Source organism: Polyodon spathula, chromosome 3, assembly GCF_017654505.1.
Source record: "Polyodon spathula isolate WHYD16114869_AA chromosome 3, ASM1765450v1, whole genome shotgun sequence".
Classification (NCBI taxonomy): domain Eukaryota; kingdom Metazoa; phylum Chordata; class Actinopteri; order Acipenseriformes; family Polyodontidae; genus Polyodon; species Polyodon spathula.
This window is the reverse complement of record NC_054536.1, coordinates 50808468-50823256: the sequence shown is the minus strand read 5'-3', so window position 1 is coordinate 50823256 and position 14789 is coordinate 50808468. Positions and strand designations below refer to the sequence as shown.

The 14789-nt window shown below is 35.0% G+C and overlaps 1 protein-coding gene across 5 annotated transcripts; it reads right to left on the bottom strand.

The window, feature by feature from the left end:
• Positions 1 to 2269: 2269 nt before the first annotated feature.
• On the bottom strand, positions 2270 to 8282 carry LOC121313156 (glucagon family neuropeptides-like). Of its 5 annotated transcripts, XM_041245384.1 has the most exons (7): positions 7996 to 8281; positions 7346 to 7450; positions 5642 to 5776; positions 5135 to 5239; positions 4469 to 4603; positions 3935 to 4046; positions 2502 to 2595 (listed from the first exon to the last, which is right to left on the bottom strand). In XM_041245384.1, exons 2-7 carry the CDS (start codon positions 7447 to 7449, stop codon positions 2587 to 2589), a joined length of 600 nt encoding a protein of 199 aa, XP_041101318.1. In that variant the 5' UTR covers position 7450; positions 7996 to 8281; the 3' UTR covers positions 2502 to 2586. The 5 variants fall into 5 exon arrangements, with proteins under 5 accessions (XP_041101315.1, XP_041101317.1, XP_041101318.1 ...); XM_041245381.1 differs by lacking the exons at positions 3935 to 4046; positions 7996 to 8281 and adding an exon at positions 7555 to 7645 and having other exon boundaries at positions 2270 to 2595; XM_041245382.1 differs by lacking the exon at positions 2502 to 2595 and having other exon boundaries at positions 2603 to 4046.
• Positions 8283 to 14789: the final 6507 nt, after the last annotated feature.

Below are 14789 nucleotides of genomic sequence, written 5' to 3'. Positions count from 1 at the left end.
CCTGTGGAATTCAGATTCATCAGGTTCACCCACACCTCGTTGGTTTGTTTTACAACCATGTTTTTTAAAGAAATAAAGAGAGTATTTGTTGAAGAATACAAGTGAACAAGAGTCAAGTATTTAATCCTTTTGAGGCAAAATGACAAGTTTGACCATGAATATCCCTATGGAAAGTATTTTGGTAAGCCATCAAAACTGAAAGTTTGACGGAAAGAATTCTGAACTTTTGTATTGCCGTAGAGACTCTACCTTCACTGCATGTAAATGCCTTATACTGGTCAGCATATACTGTATGATCACTGTTTAGGCAGCCCTGTTGGTAACAATAGTCTTCCCTCGGGTCAATAATTTTCCACTATAGCCCTCCTCTCCAAGAGAGTCATTTGTGCGCTACAATGCTTAATATTGAAAGATGGAAATAAGAACTAGATAGAAAAATAATTTATTTAATTCTGGCTCACGAATTCTGTTTAATTGTGGATTTCATGTGCATCAGAGTTAGATGATTGGTTACCTCCTTGATAATTCCACGATATTAATATGACAAATGCAATACAGCACCTCTTAAAACTAAACTTCTTATGAATTACGTAAAAAAAAAGTACTTTTTTATTTCTGTTAATATTCTTTTTTGTACTATTCCAAGCTTTTGTTTTAATAAGTGGGATTGTACATGGTAGAAAATCTACCACTATTTACCATTTGGCTTCACTTTGTGTATTTTCTGGATTGTGAATAGTTTGTTTGGATCTATATTGCACTAATTTTGTTTTTTTTTAAGCCCCTCAAATACACTGTATTTAAAGTAGAGGAATTACAAAATAAAAGTGAAAACCTAAACATGAGGGATGCCATTTAAATAGTATATTTAGAAGCTATTATACATTTTTAATGGGAATTAGAAGTTATGTATCAAATAATTAATTTAGCTTACTGTCTGAAGAAGTTAATCTTCAATTTCTGACCTTAGTGTTTTATGCTTTGTACTAAAACAGTGTGCTAAATGTGTCTGTATATAATGGGCCTATGGAAATAAAACTTTTATGGATTCTGATGAAGGTCTAAATATAATCTGCTATGGTACTTCAATGCATTGTTTTGTAGCTGTTTTAATTAAAATCCATAATTGTATAGTTAGGTAAAGGTGTTCAAATGTTTTGCTCAGCAGCCAATACATTATTTTGATTTGTCGTTACAAAGTGCCTTTAAGTGTGTTACAATATGAGAGAATTACGATAGGTATTGTTCATTTATCGCATCACCATTTCATGTATGACTTTGTTGTGTTTACTTCGTCAGATGAGAAAGTTTGAACATCAGTTCAATTTTTCTGGTGTATATATCCTTGTGAGTAGGAAGTGTATGTTTTTTTTCTTTCTTATAGTTTTATCACATTTACTCCTCAGAGTTGAATGTTTCCATGTTATAAACATTTCCCAAATCTGTTTTCAGATGTTTCCTTTTGGTGTTAAGTTGGTGTTTGCATGTTGGAGTCTAAAATGTTTCACCCATGTTTTCTGTTACAGTGCTTTGCACCAACTTGAAACACAAATCACTTGGAGTTTTTAAGCAACCCGGTACTCTAAGCTATGTAGGCTGTATATGGTTTATGTTTCAATAACAATTCCAGTATAGACAAAGGACTGATAGTTTAATGCATTGCTTCCCATAACCTGTATAATTTATATAACATTCCCAATGCAGTTTTTAAAGGTTAATTGCATTACCGGTATCTCTTTTAACCCCTTTTTCACATAATGGAGAACCAATACTTTGCTTGAATAGTGACACATTTTTTATCTACCTATAAATCCACTATGCTATAAAAGTTGTAGTAGACGTTTGGAATACTATATTTAAATATTTTGGGAATAATATTCTTGATATACTTTTATACTATTTAGCCTATACAGCTAACATAATTATAGTGGTATTACTTGTTTCAAAGATTAGACGAAGTTGTGTTGTTTACAAAAATTTATTCATACAAATTTTACAACACTTTAGACATTTATAAACGTTACTCCTGTGGAGTTACGTGTCTATTTAAATAATGATGCTGTTTGTTAAAATCCATTTTCCACACAAAAGTAAGCTTTTTTTTTAAATTATCCACAACTATTAATAGTGCTTCATAATATATATATATATAATATATATATATATATATATATATATATATATATATATATATAAAATATATATATATATATATATATATATATATAGATATATATTATAGAGAGAGAGAGAGAGAGAGAGAGAGAGAGAGAGAGAGAGAGATTGATTCGTAAGGCTTTTGGCGCTTGAAAAATTGACACAATATATTTACGGAGATTATCATGTTGCTTGCAACTAGCAATTTAAAAATCTAAACTAGAACTCCAAAACAAATTCAAAGTCAACGCGCTTTCAAGACTAATCCTAATGCTACTAAAGTAAATGTTCAGCGCCTCACAATAGTTACCACTAAAAGAAATGTAAGCTGATGGGTTGCAGCATTGTAGGGCCACTAAATAGCCATCTGTGAATCGTGGCGATTTTAAAGTCGAAGCAAGGCACCAAAGCTGCAAGCTGCATCCTGCGTCACATAGCCTGGAGGAGAATGCAAAATTAAAGTAAGATTGATTTCACACACAAGGCTCAGGCACAGATCGAATGACTCTTTTCCTACTATTATTTGCAGTAGGCTGAACTGGCAATGTCTGTAACTAAATTTCCCCTTTGACTCACACTTCACATTTCATACATTGATAAAGGAAGCATTTCCTTCTCATTTTTTTATCGCTTTAAATAGGCCAGTCTTTAGATAATCCTCCCAAATTTTGAGAAGGTTTTGTGTGATTGTTTTATTCATTTTTTTGTTCATTTAAAACATGGACTAGAAGGTTTATGAGTTATAAACAACATCCTCCATCCAAGTTAATCGAAACGTCCTCAATTTCTCACTTTCTGATGCATTTGTGAATCCAAGTCATTCAGCGCCACCCCTTTTAATCAGGCCTGATAAATCTGGGTAGTCTGGTCACTACTCTTGACTGCACTTCTATGTTACACTAGTCTGAACAGTTTTTGCAATAGACTACAGATGAGAAGACAGGATGTTTGCCAGTTATTGGTTAATTTACATTCAACATGAAAAAAAGATATTTAACAAAATAGTGATTATTAAGGAAGGAATCTTGAAAAAATAAAACATTTACTACAGTATACAGAGTATAATATTACCACCAATCAGTGAGCAAAAATAAACTGTTGCTTTAGGTTGCACACTGATTGAGTGGTTTTTACAATTGTTTCCTTGGGTTTCTATTAAGAGTTTACATGAAGACTTGACACAATAGATACAAGAGACACAATCATGAAACTAGAAGGAATTAACACTTGATTTCTGTAAGGTCTGAAAGAATATAGAGCAGGTGACAAACAAGGTAAAGTTTGAACTAAATCCAGTTAATTATAGACATCTTAAAGATCTTTTTTTAAAGATTTTCATAAAACTGATTTAAAAACATGAACAGCACTGGAGAGTAACACAAAATACTTTGCACAAGGTATGACACAATTGTGTCTCTCCTGAATTAGGGTGGAAATAAATCCTGTTGTTGATGTAAAAATGTTTCATTCTTCCTAGCTCTTTGGGTTTGCAAGGTTTGTCTTTGGGATATCTGTTTCAGTATGGACACCCTGCCAAAAACAAAATATGACTTCATATATAGTTTGACAATGTGGTACTCCTTTCCTATGCACATACAGATTGTATAAATTTAGAAATGTTATGATTTTATAGAACACCAATAGTACGAATTAGAAAAGGGAGAAATCAGTGAGTAAGAGGTACAAGTGACAGGGCAGCATTGAGGAGTAAAGAAGGGGGGGACAGTTCCCTATGGACATAGGCTTGTGCAAAGAGAGCCTTTGTATTCTGACTCACCGAGGGGAGGGTCGCTTTCAGCCATTGTCCCCAATCACAAGCACCATAATTCCCGTGAAGCAGGGCATCAAACATGTCCACTAGCAAATGCTCAAAATTTATGTCTTCAGGGCTGTCATGAATAAAAACACTAACCATTTAATTTCAGCTATAAAATGAGTAACATTCAAAACAATGATTGTATTTTCCTATTTGTTTTATTATAAAGGATAAAAGAGCTCAGGCTAATTGGATTTGTGTTCACACTTATATATATATATATATAGGCAGGTACTTAGTGATTGCTCCACAAAGTAGATTTGTCTGGTCTCAAGTGCTTTTGTAGAAAAGAAAAACAATATTATTATCAAAATATTCATTTTAATGGCTTTACTTCATACATAAATACATGTTTAAATAACACAGGAGTGATCCATGATTGTTCGGTAATCTCAAAATGACTTGACTTTAGGGGTGTATACACAGGGCAGTAGGTAACCTTAACGCTACAAATAGGTCAGTCGGCGTCCTTTATTTCTAATCCTTTGTCTATACCTTTTCCCCAGGACTGCAGCAAGATATTTCTTGACAGCCATTTGTTTCCTGTAGCGGCTGTAGCTGTCTGTGAAGATGCCATCCGAGTGTCTTTTGGATAAAGGTTCTGAATCTTCCTCCATACTGCTCACTCCACTGCAAAAAGAAAGTCAAAACACATTCTCATGTTTTAAAACATTTTTTCAATTGATTGCAATGTCTAAACAGTGCAATTTCATTTCTGCAGAAATGTGCAACCAAATTTTAACTCTACGGGGGGGGGGGGGGGGGGGGGGGGTTATAAATTAAAATTAAACCTAGACCTGGAGACAATATCGCAACATAAATTATTCATAGTGGAAATGTATTTTATTCACACACATGGTTTCTTAGCAGTGCTCATTAGAGGAATATTAAGAGCATATACAGGCTTGTATTGTCTTATTTGCCTCCTTTTCAAATTTACATTTAAAACAAATAGTTTGTACTTAAGTTGAAGGGTGATAGACCAACCACATGCATGAGATATTAACGGAGCATTGCAGATTATATTTTAGATGATAAGACATACAGTAAAAATATAGAAAATGAGATGAACAGATGTTTTAAGAAAAGGAAAAGGTAAGTCATGACAAAACATACACAGATAGATAAACCAAACAAAACGTTTTAAAGAAAACTCCTTACCCTACACGCTTTGCCATCAGAGAATGCAGATATTTTCTTGCTGACAACTGACCCAGCACCTTCCTATAGACTTTATTAAATATTCCATCAGCATGCCTTTCTGTTCTGAGATAATAAAATGCCAAACACAATGACTATCAGTGACCCGTCACACAGGCAACATACCAAAATGAATTTGCCATTAATGGTCAATAATGTAAAGTCCACTTATTAATAATCCTTTGCAGGAAAGAATTCATTGCCTGGAGGCTGCTATTAAATTGAACTTTGCATACTTTTCTTCTGGACCATTGAAATGTGTGAGTTATTGACTATATATATGATATAACAATATGTCTTTCTAAAATGGTAGTCAATTAAAAAAAAATGGCATTCTGGAAACGTGTGTCTAGACAGCACATTCAGTCAACAGAAAATGTTTAACAGAAGAAAAAACTAACAAACAAAAGAAAATGTAGTTAATGAAATGCCCTGCATGCATGACATGTACATTTGTTTTTCAATCACCTCTTCTCTAGCGGGTAATATAATGTATACACATCATCAATTATAGATGGAGGGTTTCGTATAGCAATCTGATCACTTTCAAAAGCCAAGTCTGTTAATGAGTTTCCGTCTTCGTCATATGCTTCATTTCCAAGTCTGGAAGAAAGAAAGAAAATAAGTTAAATAATTGCCTTCTCTCCTCTTGTCCTGACTAATCATACATTATTATAACTTGCTTGGTGTTCTGTTGCCTGGTAGGGGTTTGTTTCTATTTTATGTGTACAATCCTTTATGAAGATGCCTCAGTGTTGAGATTAAAGGCACCGGTGTAGGAGTCCACAGAGACCAGTATCAATCTGTCACATCACCCGTTCAGGAAATAGCAAGTTCAGTCAACCTGTAGTGATATTATATTATAAATACATTTCACTTTTACCTCTCAATATAAAGGTCACACAATAATGACTTATAATGCATGATTAGCATTTTCATTTCGTCTTATGTCTAAAAAGGCACATTTACATTTTTGCATCTCTAAAGGCAGAAAGGATACCGTAGCATAATGGCCAAACTGATGTGTAACAGGCATGTAAAGAACAAAACGCAACATATGTATTTAGAGTACTTGTCTGCTTTGGGCTAACATTGAAATATGTGTATTACTCTGGGTAAAACATATGTTCTCTGTGAGGAATGCACACTTAACATTAAAATTAGGACAGCTATAACAAAACTGAGAAAGAATATACTAATAGTCAAATTTAACGATATTAACGATAAAACGATATTAAATATAAATCCAAATGTATTTTGTAACTGAAACTCTTCTTAGTCCGTTCTAATGAAAATGAAATGCATTCTGTAGTCGGCGGGGACTCTGGTTATTGATTGACGCTTTGAAAAAGCATCCACCTCATGCATTTAATGATGAGCATTGCTGTATGGTCTTGCGATTGGGCGGGGTAGCATCCTCTTGTTCACCTCGCCCCATGCCTCAACAAATGACGCCATCCCTGCAATACCCAAAGGATTTCGCTCCCCTAATTGTCTTTATTAAACTCTTTCCAAAAGAAGAGAAAGTATTTTGTGATCTAAAACTCGCCGTTAATTGTTATCTCGGTAGCAAGTAGACTCACTGTGGTGAATTACTAAGATTAATTCATAGTTAAAAAAACATCTAATACGCTCAGGAAGACGTATTACTGGTAACATGTTTCCCTAAATACACTACACTAAATTGTTTTGTTTGTTTTTGTTTGTTTTTTTAAATCCACTTCTTGTTATTATTATTAGTAGTAGTAGTCGTAGTAGTAGTATCTAGTAATAGTATCTAGTAAGTACAGATAAATAATACATAAATATACAAATGATTAAAGAACTGAATATATCATTTATTCGGATACCTAACACTGCATTATGATTTAGAGATGTAAAATGCATTTGATAATCGTTCGTTTTTTGTTGTTGTGCATCTGCACCTTTATGTTGCTGCTGTTTTCTTTTTCAATTTACCTTTTTATATAACTGACATTATTAATGGTTTTACGAATAAAAATATCCTACAACAATGAGCATTTTCAAAGATTGCCTTGCTGACAGCAAAACACCTTTAAGTCGAGGCAATCAGAAGATAACGTTAAACAAATGACACACAAATACACAAAACCACAAATCAAGTTAAACATAAATACATTAAAAAAGGACATAATAAAACATATGACATACCTAATTTTAGGATAACTAAGCCCAGTAGGTGAACAGTAGACGCTGCAATGCATTATGATCCCGTAGATGAATAATGCTAAAGTCGCTTTACTAGACATTGCCATTCTGCAAAAAGAAAGTGAACAGTGAGAATAAGTTAATGCTGAGATATTCATGCTGTAGTTACAACCTCCTGTTGCAACTATAGAAAGCGATCATAAGTTACATACCTATATACGAACCCACCAAAATACACGGATTGTTATATTACAGCTTTACAGCACATCAGAACACCATTTCTCTATCACTGCTAGAATCCAATTATGGCTTAAAACAGATCTTCTTTTACAAAAAAAAAAAAAAAGAGAGAGAGAAAAGATAGATAGATAGAGGTTTTTGCACTGTAATTCGTTATTTCCTCCCGCCCCCTCAAAAACTTTCTGAAAATCAAGAAGGTGCAACTATCTTCCCAAAGGTAAAATGGAGAAACAGGCTCCCGCTTTCCTGCAAAATCCAATACTTGTACTCCACAAGGCTTTTTTAAATTCATTTTTGGTTTTTTTTTTAAATGTATTTATTGTTTGCCATTTTTTAAAGTTTTTAGTAGAACTGTTTTTTTTAGTTGTGTTTTTTTTTTTTTTTTTCTTCAAAGATCGAGCATTGCCACGTACCTAGTGCAGTTTGGGTTGAGAGTAGTGCAGGATGCGATCCGGCTGAGGCGGAGGTTGTGAGAATGAGATAAAATCTTTCTCACGGCACTTCTTCACTCAAACGCCTCTGCTGTTTTCTTATGTGCCCGTCAACGTGGGCAGCCCTCCACGCTTTTATATACAATATGCAATTATCAATCTGTACAAACACTGCTTTATGAACAGCAGTGTAAACATTATTACCTTTAGCCAAAACTTTTGTTTGTTATACCGATTCACCTGGATTTATATTCAGAATCTGAACAGCTTGCCTTTTTTCAATAAGTCACATTAAGGATGCTACAGACGTCATCAAGCCTTCCTCCCGGAATATAATAATACTTTTCCTTCCTCATCGATTAATTAGTCATGGCCATAATCCACGCGTGCTCTGTTTCAAAAACTTAATTTTCAGACTTAGAAGTAATATTTGTCATTTACTTTTTATGATATATTTCAATAAAGTGGCATAACATGTAGGAAATTAGTGTCAAATTTGATCTACTTCGTCGAATCTGATAGTATTGTTGTGTGAAATTTGATCTGACTTTGAACTATCTGAATTGTAGAGCTTTTGGTAAAACTGAGCTGACCACTCCAGTGGTGCTGAATTGGAGTTCCGCATTAAGTTGAATTTCTTATTTTTAACACGTTATACAGTGGACTTAAGAGATCACGATTTTTTTTTTTTTTATTATTCAATTTGAAAAATTACATAAATAACTTTAGGTCAATGTAGATAAAAATTGTAAACTTTTTGTGATTTGAATTTTTTTGTCTAATCTACATGGATAAGAGTCATGTCACTTTTTGACAAAGATGACTAACACAAAAAAAAATGTTTACTTTATAGGTATGTGGATTAAGCGTCACCTATAATAGCTGGTAGTTCAATGACCAAAATAAGTGTTTATCACATACAACTGTAGTTCTGTACAACATCTATATATATATGACTGTATATATATATATATATGACTATAATATCTATATATATATATATATATATATATAATATATATATATTATAAATATACTCTATTTTAGATAATGTACAGTTTTGACTAGGCAAAAGTATACATGTATTAATCTGACTGAGACAGACACATGTTTGAAATCCCTGGGGAATATCCTCAGGTCAAATTTGCAAAGTATCAAATGAATAGTGTTCTGTTAAATAAATAACTATTACATATATTTTAATGTTTTTATGACATTATTTTAAATCTACTCGGTATTTACATTTTATTGCAAAAGCTTCAAAATACAACAACCACTACTGATACAGTTATATTATTATAATAATAATAATAATAATAATAATAATAATAATAATAATAATAATAATAATAATAATAGCTTTTATACAACAATAATAATTTGATTGAAATCAAATGTAATGCTATGGCCGTGCAAGGACGTAGTTATTCAATTGACTTACACTTTTCATTGACGTCATAGACATTTTGTATATAGTTATGAACTAAAGAACACCTTATAAGGCAGGTTGATTCTAAGCCCTAACCATAAATAAAGCTATAGCATAGCAAAGGGGCATGTTAAGCGTGCCACCTAGTGGTAGTAATTTGATACACAGCTTCAAAATTAACTTGTGGGTTTCTTGCTTGCATTTGAAAAATGAAAATGAAAAAAAAAAGTATTTTTTTATTCTTTAAGCATTTTAGGAGCATAGCCAGATATAAATGTACTATACAGGTGCATCTCAAGGGGGGTAGTGCATTTAATAAAATACTTAAATAAATAAATACATTATTACTGTGTTAATTTGCATTATGTTTTCTTATGAGGAAGATTCAAGGTAGCTCATCATTAATAGCAAGAGTGAAACTATCGGAGATGTTAAATAAAAGATCCATTGTAATTGGAGGTCAGTTCTGAGTTCATGGGTTACATGTGGCACCCAAGTGGCTGATTGTTCAAATATTTTGCCTGCTTCAGGAAGGGTTAATAATCAAGCCGCTGCTGTGCTGTCTCGTAATATTAAAGAAAATATAATGTTGCATGTTTAATGGTGCCATGGTCTAATAGTTATTCATGGTCATTCTCAAGAAGCTTTGTTTTTAGATTCTATAAAGAACCATTAGAGTTTATATGATTCGACATTTCATGTTTTGAAACCCTTATCTAAGGTGATGAATTTATAGCATTAGATTTGAAACCACATAAATACTTTTTTAAAAATTGAATGGTTCTATTTAGAATACTTTTATACATTGTACTACCATTAGATTCAGAAGTGGTGTTGATATATATATATATATAAGTCTTATATATATATGCATACAGTGTCTTGCAAAAGTATTCAGACCCCCGACCAATTCTCATATTACTGAATTACAAATGGTACATTGAAATTTCGTTCTGTTTGATATTTTGTTTTTAAGCACTGAAACTCAGAATCAATTATTGTAAGGTGACATTGGTTTTATGTTGGGAAATATTTTTAAGAAAAATAAAAAACTGAAATATCTTGCTTGCATAAGTATTCAACCCCCACACATTAATATGTGGTAGAGACACCTTTCGCTGCAATAACAGCTTTAAGTCTTTTGGGGTAAGTATGTACCAGCTTTGCACACAGTGTCGGAGTGATTTTGGCCCATTCTTCTTGGCAGATTTGCTCCAGGTTCTTCAGGTTGGTTGGACGACGTTTGTGGAATGCAATTTTTAAATAGTGCCACATATTCTCAATGGGATTGAGATCAGGACTTTGACTGGGCTACTGTAGAACATTCACCTTTTTGTTCTTGAGCCACTCCAATGTTGCTTTGGCCTTGTGCTTGGGAAAGGTAAATTTTCTCCCAAGCTTCAGTTTTTTAGCGGACTGAAGCAGATTCTCTTGCAGTATTTTCCTGTATTTTGCTCCATCCATTCTTCCTTCAATTGTAACAAGATGCCCAGTCCCTGCTGATGAGAAGCATCCCCACAGCATGATGCTGCCACCACCATACTTCACTGTATGGATGGTGTGTCTTGAGGATTGGGCAGTGTTAGGTTTGCGCCACACATAGCACTTTGAGTTTTGGCCAAAAAGTTCTATCTTGGTCTCATCTGACCACAAAACCTTTTCCCACATTGCAGCTGGGTCACTCTCATGCTTTCTGGCAAACTTCAGATGTGCTTTCAGATGGTACTTTTTGAGTAACGGCTTCTTTTTTGCCACCCTCCCATACAGGCCAATGTTATGCAGAACTCTTTATATTGTTGACTGGTGCACCATTACTCCAATCGCAGCCACTGAACTCTGTAGCTCCTTGTGGCAAAGTGGTTGGTAGGGGGAACGGGTGTAGCGGTGATGCGGTGCAGGAGTGACAGGCAGACAACGATAATCCAGTGAAAAGTGCTTTATTGCTTTTCCAGGTCTGGTTACCGACAAAGAAAACAATCCCCGGCAATACACAATGATGTGTAAAGCTCGGGGATAACAGAAATAGGGAACAGTCCCGAACAAAGATAAAGAGACGGTCAGCAGTCCTGGGTGAGTGCAGTCGTGAGGGTGGGTGATGAAAATACGGATACGGTGGTGTGCAGGGGTGCTCCGGACAGTGCTGACCCTTTGCGACAGCTCTGGAGTAGTGCTTTAACTGTCTACAGTGAAATAAACACAGACTGTTAATAAACAAACACAACACGAGTCACAATACTGAGAGTTCCACTCTCGCTCCTTCTTTCTCCAAGTGTTTTACCCAAACAAAGGAAAATATCAGCGTTACCCTGGCCCCTATATGTACTCCTGCATGACATCTAGGTAAACGGTTGCAGGTGCCTTATTACTTGCAGCTGCCCATCATTTACCTTTCAGGTCAATACGGACCTACAACAGAGTCTCGCTTCCTTCCAGGCTGACCGACTTCCTGGTCCCGGAAACGAACTGTCAGGCCAGCCCTTCCAGATACTTCTCCTTTCGTTCTTTAGCTCTCTCACAGGTCGGGAGGGAGATTTATCACCAGAACTCATTGTATTTCTGTCACACTCCTTCAAAGTGATTTTTGGCCTCTCTGTGGCTTCTCTCACAAGTCACCTTCTTGTTTGAGCGCTGATTTTTGAGGGACGGCCTTTTCTTGGCAGTGCCTGGGTGGTGTGATGCAGCTTCCACTTCCTGATTATTGATCCAACTGTGCTCACTGGGATATCCAAACACTTGGATATTATTTTGTACCCTTTCCCTAAGTATTATTGTATTACTTTATCTCTAACTTCTGTAGAATGCTCTTTGGTCTTCATTTTCCCTCAGATTCACAGCCTTACCAATGAACGTTCAACAGTGGGGTTTTTGTCCAGAAAATATGACAGCAACTTTAATGGTTCACAGGTGGAGGCCAATGGTAAGGTAATTGTGTCCTCGTTAGGGCAATTTCTTTCATCAGTGAAAACTGGGAGCTTCCACAGCACAGGGGTTGAATACTTATGCAAGAAAGATATTTCAGTTTTTTTATTTTTCTTAAAAATATTTCCCAACATAAAACCAATGTCACCTTACAATAATTGATTCTGAGTTTCAGTGTTTTAAAATAAAATATCGAACAGAACGAAATTTCAATGTACCATTTGTAATTTGGTAATATGGTCTGAATAGTTTTGCAAGGCACTGTATATAACACACACACACACACACACACACACACACACACACACACACACACACACACACACACACACACATATTCTGTTAACATTTTTACAGGAAACAAATCCAAGCTGTATTATAAGATAAAACATTATTGCAGCCTTAAGCTTCATTGGAATTTGACTATCATCAGTCAAGTCACTTTAAATGATTAAATAAACAGTTTTTACTGTAATTTATAAATGATCCTATTCCGGTACATGTAATGTGTTGTGTTTACTGTAGTGTTCATCTGTAAGTGGAAAAAGCTCACTTTCATTTGATCCTTTTTATACTTGCATTAACAATGTACCGCCAGTTCTGGGAACAGTGTCAATTTACCATTAACACCACATTACATATTTAAAAACCATGTGAAGTGTTGCAATTAGGGAAACAATGGGGAGGGGCAGTACAAATAATGACATTGGTAGCAGGATTTACTGTAAGTATAAGTAGTGTCTGCTTTAACATGACAATCACATTTAAAAATAAAGTCTTGCACAAACTGCTGCTGGTTAGTGGTTCAGTAGGTAGAAACTAATTTCACTGTGTCTTTTCCCATTTATCCACTGTAAAAAAAAAAAAAAAAAAAAAAAAAAAAACATGATCATCAGCTTCATGGATCTTTATCATTACACTGCGTTGGAAACTGCTGGGCATATTTCCACAGAACCATATATATATTATATATATATATATATATATATATATATATATATATATATATATATATATATATATATATATATATACACACACACACACACACACACACACAGTGCCGTGAAAAAGTATTTGCTCCCCCTCTGATTTTCTGCATTTCTGCACATTTTTCACATTGAGTTTGGTTAGATCTTTTTGTGGGTTGTCGTAGTATATAGAGGGTGTCTGAGAGAAAAAAATTACATCAAAGTTTGGTGCTTCTTTCATCTGTTTGGTGTGCAAGGTAATCAAACATGCAATCTTCAGGTGTGAAAAAGTTATCCCCCCCCCTAGTTAACTCAACCCAATTAAAGGGATAGTTAGGGTCAGATGTTTGAATACTTTGGTTAACAATCAGGCCTGATTTGGGCCAGCCCTGCCCAATATAAATCTGACTAACTTTGGCCCTTACCTTCAGAATGAAGTTGTCAGCACACAGATTCTAGAGACACATCATGCCATGATCAAAAGAAATTCCTGAAGACCTCCAGAAAAAAATTGTTGATGCCTATCAGTCAGGAAAGGGTTACAAAGCCATTTCTAAGGCTCAGGGGCTGCACCAAACCACAGCCATATTGTCCAAATGGAGAAAATTTTGGACAGTAGTGAATCTTCCCATGAGTGGGGGTCCTGCCAAATTCTCTCCAAGAGCAAGGCGTAAAATCGTCCAGGAAGTCACAAAGAACCCTAGAACAACACCCAGGGATCTGCAGGCCTCTCTCACCTCAGCTAAGGTCAGTGTTCATGACTCCACCATCACAAAGACACTGGGCAAAAATGGGATTCATGGCAGAGTGGCAAGGTGGAAACCACTGCTCACTAAGAAGAACATGAATGCTCGTCTCAAGTTTGCCAAAAAGCACCTGGATGATCCTCAAGAGTTCTGGAACAATGTTCTATGGACAAATTAGTCAAAAGTGGAACTTTTTGGCCAACATGGGCCCCGTTATGTCTGGAGAAAACCAAACACTGCATTCCACAGTAAGAACCTCATACCAACGATCAAGCATGGTGGTGGTAGTGCCATGATTTGGAGATGCTTTTCTGCATCAGGACCTGGATGACTTGCCATCATTGAAGGAACCATGAATTCTGCTCTGTATCAGAGATTTCTATAGGGGAATGTCAAAGCCATCCATCCATGAGCTGACACTGAAGCTCAGCTAGGTCATGTAGCAAGACTTTGATTTGAAACACACAAGCAATTCTACATCAGAATGATTGAAGAACAAATAATTTAAATGTATTGGTGGATTATGATTGTGCAGAAAGAGGACACACATCATCATGCACTTTGATTAGGACACATAAAAAGCTTTGATCTATGCTATTTCTAACTGTAGGGATCAATGGGCTATGGACACTTGTTTACAACAAGAGAAAAAAGAAACCAAAATGTAGTTGTCATGTATTTTTTTTTCAATGAACATAGAAATGTAACACA